The sequence below is a fragment of the Primulina tabacum genome, chromosome 9 (genome assembly GCF_025594145.1).
Source record: "Primulina tabacum isolate GXHZ01 chromosome 9, ASM2559414v2, whole genome shotgun sequence".
Lineage (NCBI taxonomy): Eukaryota > Viridiplantae > Streptophyta > Magnoliopsida > Lamiales > Gesneriaceae > Primulina > Primulina tabacum.
The window spans coordinates 3,182,592-3,199,894 of NC_134558.1; the positions used below are offsets into that span (position 1 = coordinate 3,182,592).

At 32.5% G+C, this 17,303-nt stretch overlaps 2 protein-coding genes and 1 pseudogene across 6 annotated transcripts; 1 reads left to right on the forward strand and 2 right to left on the reverse strand.

Moving 5' to 3' along the window:
- Positions 1 to 851: 851 nt before the first annotated feature.
- LOC142556863 (uncharacterized) lies at positions 852 to 3,829 on the reverse strand (annotated as a pseudogene).
- Positions 3,830 to 8,777: 4,948 nt separating this feature from the next.
- LOC142556709 (uncharacterized) lies at positions 8,778 to 12,713 on the forward strand. 4 transcript variants are annotated; one of them, XM_075668189.1, is made up of 4 exons: positions 8,778 to 8,890; positions 9,501 to 10,219; positions 11,447 to 11,487; positions 11,577 to 12,713. In XM_075668189.1, exons 2-4 carry the CDS (start codon positions 10,102 to 10,104, stop codon positions 12,387 to 12,389), a joined length of 972 nt encoding a protein of 323 aa, XP_075524304.1. In that variant the 5' UTR covers positions 8,778 to 8,890; positions 9,501 to 10,101; the 3' UTR covers positions 12,390 to 12,713. The 4 variants fall into 4 exon arrangements, with proteins under 4 accessions (XP_075524304.1, XP_075524307.1, XP_075524306.1 ...); XM_075668192.1 differs by having other exon boundaries at positions 9,501 to 10,207; XM_075668191.1 differs by lacking the exon at positions 8,778 to 8,890 and adding an exon at positions 8,919 to 8,936.
- Positions 12,714 to 13,719: 1,006 nt separating this feature from the next.
- Positions 13,720 to 16,897, reverse strand: LOC142556444 (uncharacterized). 2 transcript variants are annotated; one of them, XR_012822615.1, is made up of 4 exons: positions 16,679 to 16,897; positions 14,494 to 15,193; positions 14,165 to 14,429; positions 13,720 to 14,085 (listed from the first exon to the last, which is right to left on the reverse strand). XR_012822615.1 is itself a non-coding variant. In XM_075667903.1 (4 exons), exons 2-4 carry the CDS (start codon positions 14,794 to 14,796, stop codon positions 13,969 to 13,971), a joined length of 567 nt encoding a protein of 188 aa, XP_075524018.1. In that variant the 5' UTR covers positions 14,797 to 15,193; positions 16,679 to 16,897; the 3' UTR covers positions 13,720 to 13,968. The 2 variants fall into 2 exon arrangements, 1 of the variants encoding a protein (XP_075524018.1); XM_075667903.1 differs by having other exon boundaries at positions 14,283 to 14,429.
- Between the last annotated feature and the right edge of the window lie 406 nt (positions 16,898 to 17,303).

Genomic DNA, 17,303 nt, shown 5'->3' on the forward strand with positions numbered 1-17,303 from the left:
TAAAGCCTAACTGACAATCTATCTAATACGATCAGTCAGTTTAAATCCAAATATTCTCTGAAGAATCGGTATAATCAATGATAAAGGAACATAGCCCAACTGAAATAGCGGATAAAATTTTCTGCACCAACAATCACTTAATATTAACAGAATGTCATATTCATGCACACTACTAGGATATATCATAAAGTACTATGACATGACAACAACGACATTTATATTTAAAAACAGATATATTATTTTGAAAAGATTACCATTGCAGATTAAGTTATAGTTGATCAGTTCAACAAACTCTGAAGGTTACACAGTTGCACTATCTATCTCTGAGTTTTTGAAAAACAACCGATCTTCTATGAAGAAGATTTCTGCGAGTCAAACTGAAAAGACAACACACATTGACAAGTTATTATATGATCATTTTGAAGATCAAATTTGTGCTTATGATTTTCTTGTAAAATCTCTATAATTGAGAGTAAGAAGTCTTACTCTTCAAATCATTGTAGACTGAAAGTTTATTAAGAGTTTCAGTTAGGCGGTTTTAAGTCCTATTGAAGTTGATAATTTCAAATTGCTTATAATTACTAAAGTCTTTTAGAGCAATATTTTCGTAAAAAATAAGGGGTGACGTATGAGTATTAAACCCTCTGAACATCTAGAACAATTTCGTGTCTATTTACTTCTCAGTTTGCCTACCGTAAGTACTATTTAGTATAACCCAACTAATTTTTGATAAATCACTAGTATCTAACCCGTGCGATGCACGGGATGAAATTAATTACTATGCTAAACTATATAGATTTTTATAACACAAAAAAAATTATTATAAATCATACAATTAAGAAACAAATTTTTCACATATTCTGAAAAATTTCTTTAAATACAACATTTATCGTTGAATTTTTTTTGCTACTATCACTATCACATATCAAAATTTTTAGACCTTTAGGATTTGTCACTCTGGATACAGCGACATACAACTGACCATGACTAAAAACTGGTTTTTTCAAAAGAAGTCCTACATGAGATAAAGATTGTCCCTAACTTTTGTTGATTGTCATTGCATATGATACAATCAAAAGAAATTGTCTTCGTTGAAATTTGAAAGGAAGTCTTGTATCAGAAGGAGTCAATGACAATCTGGGAATAATAACTTTATGACCTGCATTATTTCCGGTTAGAATTTTCCTTCCAAAACATGATTTCCAAGTCTTGTCAAAATCAACCTAGTTCCATTGCATAGTCCAAGAGAATGATCTATGTTCCGCAACAACATAACCGGAGTTCCTACCTTCAAGTTTAACTCGTGATTTGGTATTCCAGAACACCTGATTGCGTTTAAGAACTCAGGGGTATGCACATCATTTAATAAATCAATATTTTTATCTGAATGACATGTTGTATCAGAACTTAGATACAATTTTCCATCTAAATGGTTCATAGAAATCATTTATTCATTTACTGATTGAACGACATCAAGAGTCGGGGCCAATATAGCTCTTTGCAGGAAATATGTTGCATCACTGACAGTATTTCCAAAAAACGGATATGTGCTCTCAACAATTGTTGCAATAGGATCATTGTAATCTTTCAGCAAAAGTTCGTTAGGAATATCAATTGTTGCATAACTATCATTTTCTTCTCCAATTTTTCCATCCCCTAAATTAGCAATCCAATCCGAAATTTTTTCATTTCAGCATATTCTTGATCAAAACCCAAATTCCGCAGTCTCATGTTTTTCGTCAATCTCAAAACTTTGCAATGTCTCCAAAGGTACGATGAATTAATAGTGGCAAGAACAATATCCTGTCTACTACCTTTTGGAATAACAGGCAATATTTGTCAAAAATCACCGCCGAAAACAACTATTTTTCCTTCAAAAGGCATATGGAGACTTGAAGGATTGACGAATCTCATTATATCTTTCATACTTTTATCCAGAGCTTCAAAATAAAACTTGTTTGTCATTGGAGCCTCATCCCAAATGATAAGTTTCGATTTTACTATAAGTTCTGCAAGAGGACTTCCTTGCTTGATATTACATGTTGATTCCTCAGTAGGATTAAATGGAATTGAAAAGCGAGAATGAGCAGTTCTTCCACCAGGGAGCAGAAGAGATGCTATACCACTGGATGTCACATTCAAAACAATTTCTCCATTTGATCTCAAGCATGCAGACAGAGTTTTCCAAATAAATGTTTTTCCAGTACCTCCATATCCATATACAAAGAAAATCCCTCCCGTCTTCGAATCAACAGCAGTCATAATCGTATTATATACTTGGCGTTGTTGATCGTTCAAATTATTTAGGAGATTATGATGTTCTCTGAACAGAGCTCTTCTATCAAACTGCATTTCATCATGTATTAGGCTATTTCGCGAAGACTGGAAGTATTGATCACTTGGAAATGGCATTGATTGAAATCCACGTAAACTCTTTCCATAGCTTCGCAATAATTTCTCAATTTCCACCAACGCCTGACTTTTAATTTGATCCTCATTCAATTCCAATTCTACAAAAGAAATTAAATTAAAAGATATAAATACACATAGGATGCAAAAATTTACTAAATCATAAAAATACAATAATCTATTGGTGCATACCTTGATGCTGTAGTTAGTTACGTTGTTTGTATAAAATATCATCTGATAAATATGTCCAACATGACTCCCAAACTACTTCAGGTCGACTGATACTGTCCGATGACAATAGAGTAGCAAATAAGACTCTCAAGGATTGTGCTAAAGCCCAATGACTTGCCTCAATGATGCCATCAATATACTCCTTGTCATCATTCAACAGGCCTAATGCATAGCAAGCATCACGAAATGAACGGTATTGAAAACCGTTGACAATAGATATTTCATCATAGCACGTGGCACCACGAACTACATTGAGTAGACATCTCAAATAGTACATATCACCACAACCCGGAGGAACATAAAAAATACGTCCAATTGAAAATCTTTATTTTCTAGGAACAAATTCTCGTTTATCTCTTTTCCAAACAAACTTCATTGGAAATTCAGCATATGTTAATTCTCTTGCCTCTGGATATTTTTTATTAGCTTCCATCCATGCAAGAAACATGCTTTGATGAACAGTAGGTCGTCCAAGAATAGTATCAATTTCATCCATATCAGAAAAAATAATATTTTGTTCATTCGGAAGATGAAAGCTCAAACGCTCAACAGGTGGGTCTCTGTATTGAATCTCAAATCCAAAAATTCTCCACGCCGCCTCACACGGGGAAATGTATCTGCAGTCGTAGTACATATTGACTTCATCGACAGTTTTTCCAATATTCTCATTATCTGAGCTTTGATAAAATGATGCAGTCACACGATCATGTCCTTTATTTATATACTTGAACAAATATTTGATCGCTCGAGATTGGTTACACCATTCGACATTAATATGAGTTCCGTACCGAATCAACAAATAACGATTATGAGGAACAATGAACCAATTATCTAGATTAACACCATTCTTTAGTATTGTTCGTGCATTATCTCTGCGTCTATAGACTGGGTATCCATCCTCATCAATTGATGTCACTTCAACAAACTTTTTTGGAAAATTCTTTGTGCAACGACCATCAGACATGCATGGGGATTTCTTTCTTGCCTCTCCACACGGACCATGCATCATGAGATCACGTACTGCATTGTGATAAACTGGATCATCTTTTTCGTCAGGTATTTCAGCAGAAATGATACCATTGATTGCCTCTGGTGTTAGATATTTGTCTTCTTTACAGAGGAAAAGCAAAATGTGGGCGTGCGGTAATCCTCGCTTTTGAAATTCCACAGTATATATAACCGCAACAATTTAAGACGAATAATTAGTTATATTTAGTAAAATATTTAAAATTTCTAATATTCATGTTAATAAAATATAATATATAGACTGAAAGATTATTAAGAGTTTTAGTTAGGCAGTTTTAAGTCCTACTGAAGTTGATAATTTCAAATTGCTTATAATTACTAAAGTCTTTTAGAGCAATATTTTCGTAAAAATAAGGGGTGACGTATGAGTATTAAAGCCTCTGAACATCTAGAACAATTTCGTGTCTATTTACTTCTCAGTTTGCCTACCGTAAGTACTATTTAGTATAACCCAACTGATTTTTGATAAATCATTTGTTCCAACAGTCTCAGTCATCATATTTCCGCACATTTCATTATGATTTATTTACTGATAACCCTATGTCAAGGAAATTTTTTCAGTGTTTTTAACCCAACCGAAAAATTTGTTGAGATAAATTTATTCACTCCTTTCTAAATTTATATTCAATCTTAACAAAGTCTAACATATGTTGATGGCGATCATAATGATAATAATAATGATAATGCAGCATAATATCATATTTTTAAAAATAATTATAACATTGACAATACTAAAAAATACATATATTCATTATAAGAGTAATAAAATAAAATACAAATAATAAATGTAATATTATCACAACAAATAATATTATAATTAAATGAATTGATTAGTAAAATACTTTTTGAGACCTGATCATATGATATTGGTGTTAAAATCAAAGAACAATATTACAACATGAAGATATTGAAAAAAATTCATCATAACATAACATTAAAAAAAATCTCAATATTAATAAAAATATAATAATTACATATATGTTGCTAAAAAAACCGGAGGAAGCAATGGTGCTTGATAAAAATTTTGCAAAGTAAAAACTTGATAATGGAGCTCGTGTATTTTGTATAGCACCAACGTTCTTCCTTAAAAAAGTGCCCTTCGGATTTATATAGCTATAGCACAAATGTGTTTCCTTGTGTACAACAAAAGTTGAATCCATGGCAGACTGTCACATATTCCGAAAGATATTTTTTTAATAATTTAAAAATATAAAAATAATTAAAATAATACCAATCCGGTTAAATTTGCCGCTGATTCTGTAAAATCTGAGGCAATGTATCAGATTGTTACAGATTTACAAATTTTCTCATATTGCAATATTATTATAATTTTTATATTTTTTTTTTAATAAAAACCTAGTTTTGAAACCATACAAACATACAGGGATGGAGCCACCTCAAAGGGTGGGGTGGGCTCCAGTCGGGATAAAAAAATAATAATTATTATAGTACATTAAAGTTTTTTCGGACCCATAAAATAATTATATTTAATAACTTAACCCACTAAAATTATCTTCTACCTATTTAATCATAAGAAGAATCAAATTACTCTATAACTGAAATTTTGGAAGCAAATATTTGAAGCTGAAAAGGATTGTACGGCGGGAGGCTTCGATTGAGTTAGCACAAGGTGAAATGATTGTTTTTTGCTACATAATTGGTTTATTCAATTTATTATGCAACAGATTCAAAATATGGCTTGGTTGAGTTTAAAGTTATTTTTTAGCTTATGTAGTGATGAAGTCATAGAAGATTAAATTTTTGTTATGTATAGAGCTTGAGATTAACTTTCATATTATGTATATTTTTAGTTGTTTCTGGATTTTTTGTTTTCCTTTGAAGTAAAATCAAGTTAAATTTGTTCATACGCAAAAGTTAATAACTGATTCTTCCATTATTTGTTAAGTGACTGCGACATATTATTTTGAGTTAATTTGAGTTTTTGAAACGATAATAAATTGTTTTATAAGGGTTTTAATATAAGTGAAATGGTTATATTGTTGTCTTAATGTTATTAAATTCTCAATATGTGTTCATTCCTCCTATTTAGGTGATTGAATGTTATTAATTATCAAAGTTAGTTTTGATGCTCATTTAAAATATTTGGTGATAGCTTCTGCACCTTTCATTGGTGGTGGTCTTCTCATCCTAGACATGTGCTGATAAAATTTGATTTGATTGAAATATTCATTTCAGAAATCTACAATCGACGAGTTTTATTCGATGAAAAATCGTATGACACATCTTCAGTACCTTATATCCAGTTAATATCACTATTGTGCATCAAATCATTTAGCCCAATGTCAAAAAATTTTCTGGCTACGCCCCAGCAAACATACATCAATATTTATTCTGAAAAAACATACATCAAGATTGGCGCTTTTGTTATACCCTCACCAGTTTTTTGCTATCGTATGTTTATCTCATTATCTCAAAATCATATATGAATCCCTCGTATTTACGAAGAGCAAAATTTTCTTATTGACAAAAATTTGTGTGAGACGGTCTCACGGGTCGTATTTTGTGAGACAAATATCTTATTTGGGTCATCCATGAAAAAGTATTATTTTTTATGCTAAGAGTATTATTTTTTATTGTGAATATCGGTAGGATTGACCCGTCTCACAGATAAAGATTCGTGAGACCGTATCACTGGAAACCTACTCTTTCTTATTTGACAACACCATGCGGAATGAAAAGTCACCATATAAAAGCATAGGAAAAAAAATTCATTATTTTATTGTGGAGCATGTTTTTGAAATACTTATATTATGGAATTTTATATGTTTTTAGCGACATAACATGCGTGTTTTTATTTTCATGTTATTGGTCAATTCAATGTTTAGTCAACTAATTAGTCTTTTTGCTGTCCTATTTGATTATCTTTTTATCGGAGTACAGACATCACACAGAAATTTGATGATGTAACATAGAATATTGCTATTTGTTGATGTATCTGATGTCCACTCGACACTCAATGAGAAACGATCAAATTTGAAAAAAAAAAAATACAAATAAGTGAATTTATACCAATGATTATGGAAAACCACTACGAAAAATAGGTTAGCATGCATTTTAATGTAACATGTGAGTTTCATCATGATCAAAGTTACTTCCACGTTAGCTATTATTATGCATGTCAAAGTTCATTTCGATTGATTTAATGTCACATGATCAGTTGATAAATATTGGTTTCAGGTCCTCAGGATCTAAGTTAAAAATCAATTATTAATATGTAAATTTAAACTGAATTTGATTTCAAAATATCTCCAATCCATGAATTTCAAATCTTTGATTCAAATTTCATTCAAGTGCAATTTAAGAGTTTTAACCAATTAGATAGATGGAAAATCTCATTCTAAGATCTTAAAGAGGGAGGCATGAGATTTATTTGAAAAAATAATCAAATCAAACCAAATACTTGTCTAATTTTTACATATAATAAGTTTTCATAGTCGAACTGATAATCGAATCGATTTACTTTAAAATAGTGATTCAATCGGCCATACTGATTCAATTGGACGATCGAACCAGAACACTGTTAAATCATATAAAATATAATATAATAAATAATATATTTTAAATTGTACATATCTTAAATGTGTATATGAGTAATAAAAAAATATATGTTTTCCATAGTTTAAAAATCAAATAAGCTCTAATACAACTAAAATTATATTTTTAAGAATGTTTGGAATCTAAATAATCATGTATAACCTAAAATTAAATTAAAAACTATTGTGAACTGGTATCAGTTTTTGATCGTTTTAATAACGGTCCGACCAGTTTTTTTTATTGGTTTTGGTCGATTTGACCGACAAAACGGTTTTTGGTCAGTGTGCTAACCACACCCATAACCAGTTCTCTGGTCGAACCGGTCGGTCCGATAAATTTGTAAAATAACTCTGGTAAATGGTTCAAATACTTTTGAGTACATCATTTTCTTTAAAAGAAAAAACAGTTACCATCATTTAAAAAAAAATAATCCCATAATAATAAATAAACATCTAATTATGTTCCACGTGATTATATATGTTTTTTGTAGTAGCGTTGAGTAGACAAATAACAAATTCTTGTCGTTGCCACAACCTCACAAGCTGTCTCATAAATTATCCTAGTACTCTAGCTTTCCTGGTTGTATGTTTTCGGCGCCATTCAACTCATCAATAATTCTAAGGATTGATTGTAGCACTAAGAACTAGTTCGATCAACTTATAAAAAATCGAGTAGGCGAGGTCTCACGTCTCGGACCCAAGTCTCCACAAACACACACTATTGCATAAATGGTTTCTGTATGAACTACTTCGTATTTATATTCGATTTTATGAAATTGGTGAAATTACTATATAGCTCGTGTGGATGATTTAATATTAATAGAGCAACTAAGAATGTGGAAGGTGTTGTACTAATGAGGTCATGATTGGGGATTACTGTTACCGTTTGCTTATTTTTTAGTTAATTTATTTAATATTTTAGTAAATATTTGTTTAGGAACATGATTATAATTCTCAGTGTTTTTGGGGAAATGATTGGTAGGAAACATGGAGTAAACTTTTTATGAGAAAAATATTAATTTTTATTGTAAATATGAGCAAAGTTGACTCGTCTTATGAATATATATATACAAGAGAATGTATCATAATAGACATTTTTTTTAATTTTTATATAATAGGATGAGATCCTAGACAATCAATTTCAATCGTGAGAATGAGGAATTTACAATAACCACAACGAAGTACAAATTAATAGAACTATTATCAATTGTTTTTTATGGAGAAATATTTTAAATTATTAAAGCATCTCCCATGATCATAACACACAGTAGATCTTTTATGAAACTGTCTCACATGTCTATATTTGTGAGACGGATCAACCCGATCTATATATACTATAAAATTTAATGCTTTTAATACAAAATATAATATTTTTCATTATTTGAGTTGAGCCGGAGATTCGTCTCATAAAATTGGTCCGTTACACGATTTCACGAGAATTTTTGTTCATAATAGATTAGGGCACAACATAAGAAGGAAAGAAAAGGAGAGGACCCAAAAGTAAAATAATACAAAGACAAGGGGCACAAATCTAAATTATAAGAAAATAGGGCCAGCTTGCAATAGTACAAAACACAATCGCGCCTCTCCCCGTTAAATTAGGGTTCTTATATTCATTATCACCAGCAGAATGACTCTCTTCAGGCATACTTTCTGTCTTTTCATAAATTGTAAGTTACGAGAAACGCATATACTTAAACAACTATTGTTGGTTGGGTAAAGTTCAGTTCTTTCTCTGGGTTCTAGTTTTTTTTTAAATTTTAATTTGTTAATTTCTATTTATGTTTGCAGTTGTTTTGTGAATGGCGTATTTAGTTATTTTAGAAAGTTGGGATTGTTGAAGGGTCTGTCTCAGTCCCGAGCTCCAATTATTGGAAATTATTGAGTTCTTTTTTTTATTTGAAGTAAAAGAATATTGTTATTGGTTACTCTCTTTTGTTTTAGGATTTTTATTCTTTATATGAAGTCCCTGACACCTAATTCAAGTGCTTCCTTAAAATTTTTTTCTTTTCAAATTTTTTTATTTTTTTTTATTATTATTTTTTTATCATGGTGGTGTTTCATGGTATTATATTTACAGAGGAAATGCAAGGTATGAGTTCAAAATATGGATCTTTAGAAGAAATTTTCTTGAAGGGTGTGTAGTTTAGAATATTGAGTGGCAAAATTTTCGGTGCAGTAGATTATGTTTACTGTTTTTTTAATGTTCTTATTTATTTTTTTTTTTGGTCAAAATGGGTTGATGGATTCCATGCTGTGCATCTAATTTTTGTGTTGCAGAACGTTGATACTTAGTACTTACTTTTGAAAGAACTTGGAACCTTCAGTTTATCTCCTTTGTTATGGCTAGATAGCTGCTGCATCTTAATATAAGCTCTAGTCAGAGGCTGAAAGTCGTCAAGACTTGGCTACCAGGGGTAATTGTTGCAGAATTTGGTGTATACTTAATGCAATTTTTAATATCAACTTCTGGGTGACCTTTTTTAGAAGAGTAAATACATACCCCTCATGTCCTTTGAACTTTGGAAAGTTTGGGGAGCAGAGGTAGGAAGTGTTGCAGTTTGTTGAATATTTATTGTGAGTGTTGTCAAAGATAGCTAAAACGGGGTCGCTTTGTTGTGTGGCTGCAAGGCCACATGGATCCAATGCAACAAGCAGAGACTGGTCCGTTGGGCCGCAGGAGCCTTACTGGAGAACTAACTCAAGCTTTTCACCACCACCGTCCAGATTGGATTTTCAATTTCAGGGCGAAGCTCATTCATTTGGTTCCCACGATGGTATTCAGTTGTATGGGTCTTCTGCATCATCAAACAGCCGCGGTAGTCGAAACTGGGTGAGAGGGAACAATCTAGCTAATCATCAGTTTTTGGTATCTGATGGAATGGGTCCGTTTTATAGCAGTCCATCTGACATTTCTCCTGCGCAGCAATGGACTCCTCCAGCAATACAAGAAATCAGCACGGATGATTATGGTACTTCGAGAAGAGGTACCTATTCAAGTAATTTTTTCATCTTGACGCACCTGCAGTTTTTGTTTTCTTCTCCTTAAAGAATTGATTAAGACCTCAATACATGATGGCAAAGTATTATGCTGCAAGACTCAAAAAACAATTTGGCCATTATACAATATCTTTGGTGTCATGGAACGGGATGTGGTCACCTTTTCCTTCTTTGAATTCATGTAACACTCCCACAGTCACTCAACTCCCTCCACAACTTACACCCTCTTTTCTCATAAGAAGACAACAAAAAAAATTGTGGTATTACTTTTCTCTTGATTTTTTTCTAAGGGACAACATTGCATGTCTATCTATCTATTCTTATATTCAGTCAAACAGCTAGTTTGGGTATGCTTTTCCTGAGCTTGTGAATTCGCCTTGCTTTCCAGTCTCAAGGTTGCTGATATTCTTCTTGCATGTTTACGTCAGACTTCCAAATTTGTTTGCTTTCCAGACTGAAGGTTGCTTGATTGGAAAGTCTGACGTAAACATGCAAGAAGAATATCAGCAACCTTTATTTTGGTAGCCTCGTGTCTCATTAAAAACTTAATAGCTGCCCTGCTAAGTCTTGTTGAGAGCTTGTGTTACAGCCACCAACTATCAAAACCACAAACTAATAGTCAAACTTATTTCTTGTTTTCAAAACTTGCGCGTGTGGAGTCACTCCACAGTATATATTGCTTCCAGTCATTATAAGTAAGCACCAATGCTTTTTCCACCAGGAGGAGAATAGGAGGAGAAAATGTTCCCGAAAAATAGTTCTGCAGTGCATTCTCTGTCTAGAACGACTCGTCATGTACATATTTTTTTGTTTCTGAAATTGTTGCCTTGACACTAAAATCAAGTTTGAATACTTAAAATTATTCTCGATGTTGCTTTGATGCAATGTGTTTGACTTTACACTCCCTTGAAAGGGGTGCTTAAATTTCCATTCCAAGTCTATTTTTCATTAGCTGGTTTCTATTTTAGTATTGTTGAGAGCTTACATCCTTTAACTGTAATAAGGCCCATTCAATTACTTTTTTAACTAGATGTAATGAGAACGTCGCTTTTATGGTTCGATATGATGTAGGATAATTGCTCTTGTCTAATCTTAAACCCATAACAGTGCTTTATTATGTTCTTAATCGAGCCCCTTTTACGGCTGAATCTCATTCACAATACAGGGTTTTTGCTTCTTATCGAGTACAGGATGCTAATAGTTTGTAATTTGTCTTCCTTTGCCAGATGTTGTTTTGAGGCCATTATCCTTTTCACCAACCATGGAGGTATATTTTGTCGTGCCTATGTTCAAATTTTTCTCTGGTATTTCTGCCCAATGTGAATTTTTGCTAAAAAGATAAAATTACATTTACAGGGAACATCGGTAGCTAGGGATAGTGGAGGTTCGACTTCATCTCGATCCGACAGTAGTTGTGATTATGAGTCCATGGTCAAGTCACATTCCTATCATCGGAACTTTGCCAATCGCCGGTGCTTTACACCAAAAGCAATTCACCCTTTGTCATTTCCAGCAGAAAGAGCATCCACTCGAGAAATTTCTACTATAGCCTCTATTGGGCTTTCGGAACCCGATGCTGTCACCCCACAAAGAGATAGACAACATTTGAGCAGTGCTAGTGGTAGTGTCGACCTCTCTGAAATACCCGAGCCCTTTGAATATGACCCTTCCAACACGACTCGTAGTCCTGCAAATCATTTCAAATGTGGATTGTGCGAGAGGTTCCTTTCACAAAGATCGCCTTGGGGTTCTGGAAGGATAATCAAAAGTGGAGACATGCCAGTTGCTGGAATACTTTCTTGTCGCCATGTCTTCCACGCTGAGTGCTTGGAGCAAACAACACCAAAAGGACATAAAAATGACCCCCCATGTCCCATATGTGCGAAAATTGAAGAAAATTTCACCGACCAGCCAATCTTTTCCAAGTTAAGGGGTAGTTTCCCTCGTCTCAAATCTTTCAGCGAAGATGGTCCGTCAAGGCCATGGGGGTGCGCTCAAGCTGGAGATTGTGTCGAAGGGGCACTGCACAACCCTACTTGGAACACATTGCTGTCTCTTAATCGGAACCGGTTTAAGAAATATCACTCGTTAAAGATCAATCCTAGCCGAGAATTCCCAGGTAAAGCAAGGAAAACTGGCTCTTTTTCTTCACAGTTATATATTGGATAGGTTTAACATGGATCCATCGGTGCCTCGAAGACAACAGGTAACTCGAGTTTGAACTGATGCCAAGGTTCTCTGTTTGAACGATGTTTTGAGGATGAGGATCTTGCCTGGTGTTTAGTAACTTGGCATCTGTGTACCAACTAGAAAATTTTATTGTGTTATGCATTTACCCGCTGTTGATTGGGCTTCATTGTAAAGTTCTTATGTTGTCCGAGGATTGATCCTCTTGTACATCTGCATCTGTATTTTCATCAATGTAACCCCGTGACACTGATATTTTATGCCTCAACTCCCCAAGCTTGCGGGTTTTACTCACATTTGGTTGCATTCCTATCAAGTGTCTTTGCTTATACTTGATTTACCTTACAATTGTTGGGAAAACTAAACAAAAGTTTCAAACTAATTTCACAAATTGATGTGAGATAATTCCATACATTTTTAACATATTTGACGTCTGTATTCGTTCCATAGGATTTACTCTCGCCGCTTCTACTTGATGGACAATGTTAATTTGTGTTATATAAAATTAACATAAATGGCTCTAATTAATATTTACCGTTCTTGAAAACAATTGGGTCGAGATTAATCTTTGTATATAGCTTGCAGAATCGAGCAACTACTAATGTACTAAAAGCTGTAGTTTTCAGTAAACTGAAAAATCGTTGATTTGATTCTCTTGTATTACAAAGAGTGCAATTTCTTGGACGGAGTCGTTGAGTAACAATAATTTGTTCAGGAGAACAATTGGAACGTGATACTTATACTATCGTAGATTTTAAAAAATTTGAGTTGCACAATTACTATCAGCTGACTTTGACACTGTGACACACTCGATCTAAATTATAAGACTAAGATTCAGACTGATCAATTAATTTTATTATTTATAAATAGATTAAAGGTTGAACATTATAAGTAACACAACAATTTTAGTCTTGTATATATTTAGTGTTACATTTTTAGTCTAGTATCTTTAGCTGGCTCAATTATAGTACTGCAAAATCAATTTTAGTCATTCTCCTTTAATTCATGTGATTAAATGATTAATATCATTTTTAAATTTTTTTATAATTACAGAGTCAAAACATCTCCTAACATGTAATTATGTTTATCAATATAATTATGAAAATTTAATAAATAATTTTTATGAAAAAAATAAAATTAATCGTCAAAACATAATTAAAACACTATAATTGATAGAACTAAAAATAGAGAACTAAAAACATCATACCATAATACATATATACAAAACTAAATTTGTCAAGTTGAGTGAAAGGTGATTTAAAATTGCTCAGATCAATATAACATTGTTGACCTTCTCTTCTTGCGAACTAGTGACACCATTCTCATCATCTCTTTCATTTACTAGCTCTCTCGAAGAATCCTCCGTGCGAACCTTATTTAATTCCATATCCAACTTAGTGAAACCAACATCATCGCATTTAATCAAATCTGTCACAAAATCAACATGATGTACTACATTGAATCCACCTAAATCTGTGTCAAAATCTTCAAAAAACATTCTTATCATCATTTTTTCCCTCATCAACTTTAATATCTACCCAACCGTCACCACCATCTTTTGTCATATTTTCATTACTTTGACAACACATATTTGAATCTCATGGAATTGGTCTTTCACAAGTTTTTCCAATCTCCTAATTTTGCATGTTGTTTCTTCATCCTTCATTTTAGATGATACCTGAAAATTTAATACAAAAAAAATTCAACATCAATTCTCAATAAATCATAAAATAAATTTGGTGAATTTATTTTTTTACCTTTACATTTCTCCTTCTATGACCAAATAACTCCAATTCCTCACCAAATGAAACATCTTTTAGAAATTAAAAAAAAAAAACCTTTGCTATGCTAAAGAATATTCTTAAAACAAAATACCTTCGTATGAGTAATTCTTTTTAGCAAAATCTCCGCGTCTTCAACTTTTAACTGGATCTTGCTTTCACCCCACTTAAAAAAACGTGGATATGTACGTGGAGATCCGAATACAACTCCTAAGGATGGAATTTTTTCGTACACCCAATCCTACATAAATAAAGATTGAAATGTTATAATATAATATTAGTTAGAAAAAATAATAAAAACTCACCATCATCCCAACAACACAACCATCCAAGTATGTTTTTCTTCCTATTGCTCCTTCCAAATTCTCAATATGTGCAGAAATTTTATCGCATAGAAATCTATGGGCGGCATCTCCCCATGAATATCCAAAAAAATTCGGCAAATCATCAATGTATGAAAATACAAACCGGGGTGTCAAATAGGTACTTAGCGGAAATACTATGCAATTCAACGCAAACAAAATAAACATTCTAACAAAATCATCCAATTGCGATTCATCATCCGATTCAGCTAATAATAAGAGATTTTCAGAAATCGTCTTCCTCATGGCTTTGCTAAGCTTCCCTGCAAAATAACATGATAAAAAATTTGACTTTGTTCTGAGGTCTTGGTTTACAGGTTGGCCCCCATGAGGTAGACTAAGGACGATAGAAAACTCGAATGATGTGAAAGGAACGACAATGCCCTTCCCAAAGACAAAAGATGAGGAGTCACTGTTGAAACTCTTTAATATCACATCAACTCTAGTACTTTAGATGGAGAGTTTAGGCATCTTCAACCATTTACCAAAAGGAGTACTAATGATCCTTGCTCGTTGCCTCTCATTGAGTTTAATTTGTTTCAAACTTGTTCATTATTTTTCTAAAATAAGTAGAAGAACATCGTGACATTGCATCTTTTTCGCTTTGCATATGTGCCTCATTAACATCGACATTTTTTTTTAACTATTTCTGCACAAAACAAAACAAATTTTAAATATATTAATATAACAAATTAAAAAAACGTAAACTTCTAAAATTATTTCAAACAACACGTACGATCAAAATTAATAACATAACAAAACAAAGACAAACAAAACAATGCAAATTATATTAAAATTTACATCAAACACTTGTTGCAATCACAAAGAAGAAAAAAGCATGCAAATGCTTGTACATGACTGACCGAAGGGATGATTATACGGCTTACCATTTCATCATAAACAATAAGTTCATAAAACAACTACAATTAATTTCAAACTTTAAAAACAAATTGAACTTAAAAAATTCATAAAATCCAATTACTTTAACAATTTATCGTGCAAGAATACCACAAAATATCAGCAAATGTTACCTCCACATAAATCATAATTTATTTAACGTTTGCGGTCAATCTCAACCATTTTGAATGGAAAATCTAACATTAATATATATCGCAACTATATGCACGAAAATTAATAATAGAACAAAAAACGAAACACATAAGCATAAAAAATAAATTATAATCAAATAGAAACATTATACAAATTTAGCATGCAAATTGTCAGTAGGTCCATCATGCTAACTCTTCTATCATTATGCTACAACCAACCTTAGATGAAACAACAAAAATAATTACTTTTCCCACCTATGCTTCTCTTCAATTAGCTAATCCATTTAAAAAAAAATTGGCAATCTCAACATCTACATAATATTGATTTATGGAACAAAAAAGTATGATAGTTTGAACCTCCTTCAACATGGATACTCACCTTTAAATTTATTCATCATAATAGTCCAAATAAATAAATAAACGCCTACTCATATGCTAAATCTTGCTCCAATTCATTTCTCACAACAACACTGTCATAAAATTACATAAAAATGGGAAGCACACCAAAATCCACAAATTCAACTTTACAGAGCATAGCAACAAGCGTACCTATCAATTCATGATTATATCTTCGCTAAAAATGAAAAGTACTAGCAAAGTTATGAAAGTTAAAAATGCAAAATCAAAAGTAGTACATAAACATCTATTGAAAAGATAATAAAACTAAGATATTTTTACAAATAAGTTATTTCTTCAAACAAAAATGGACAATTTTTTTGGTAAAAAATACTATGAAAATTTAGAAAAACGAATTCATATGGTTCCATCCCTTTTCTTTTAGTCACATGCGTACAGAAAGATCTGTTTTTTTAAGGCCAAATTTTTTTTGGGCTTCCAGTTGCCTTCACCGTGGGTGTCGACGCGGTGGGTTTTGATGTCTAGGGATTTACTCTAGAAATCGTGACAATAACATAAATCAATAACAAATGTGCTAACAAATATTAAATTACTGGAAAAATTGAGCGAACAAAAAAGATGAAGAAACTCGCTTGTTTTGCGAAATCGTCACAGTAACATAAATCAATAACAAATGTGGTAACAAATATCAAATTAATGGAAAAATCGAGCGAAAAAAAAACCTCACTTGTTTTGTTTTCGTGATTCTCCAAAAAATCTTTGCTTCCGTGATTCTCCAAAAAATGGGCAGCCGATGTCACTTGGTTGTCTTCATTCTTTCTACCTTATGTAACCCATTTGAAATCTTCGTCGTTTAAACCATTGGTTTTGCGTGGGATGTAGGTTTGAAGGTGAAAGTGGAAGCTTAGGGATTCTGGCCGACGGGAAAGATATTTGGGAGAGAGATTGAGACGAGAAAAAATAATACAAAAGGAGAAAAATGAGTAAAAAATTGGGGAGAGAGTTAAAAAAAAATTATCCTGTTCTCAGGTTGTGCAGAGAAAATTTTTGTGAATGGGGGATTGAACACCAAATAAAGTTTTTGGTGAAGGATTTTTTCCCAAATTTCCGATATTATTATTTATATATTTATATCAGTGACTACGCTTTCAGGCATTTGCTACATTGGGCAGTAAATTAGGTGACTCAGAGTTAGCAGTAAATAGACACATAATTTTCTTTGGATTGCATGGAATTGTACGGATGCTTGAAGGTTTCAAAAATCTGTCCCTCCAATAGCAACAAAGGACAAAACCCTAGCAAATTTCAGTTAGGGCAGTCATGCAATATCCTGACACTGCTGCTGAT

Coding starts and splice junctions, on each gene's coding strand:
- LOC142556709 (XM_075668189.1), top strand. CDS start 10,102: ATGGGTCCGTTTTATAGCAGTCCATCTGACATTTCTCCTGCGCAGCAA. Junction 10,220..11,446: donor GAGAAGAGGTACCTATTCAA/GTAATTTTTTCA, acceptor TTCCTTTGCCAG/ATGTTGTTTTGAGGCCATTA. Junction 11,488..11,576: donor CCTTTTCACCAACCATGGAG/GTATATTTTGTC, acceptor TTACATTTACAG/GGAACATCGGTAGCTAGGGA.
- LOC142556444 (XM_075667903.1), bottom strand. CDS start 14,796: ATGAGGAAGACGATTTCTGAAAATCTCTTATTATTAGCTGAATCGGAT. Junction 14,430..14,493: donor GTTGTGTTGTTGGGATGATG/GTGAGTTTTTAT, acceptor TTATTTATGTAG/GATTGGGTGTACGAAAAAAT. Junction 14,086..14,282: donor AAAGAATTACTCATACGAAG/GTATTTTGTTTT, acceptor TTAAATTTTCAG/GTATCATCTAAAATGAAGGA.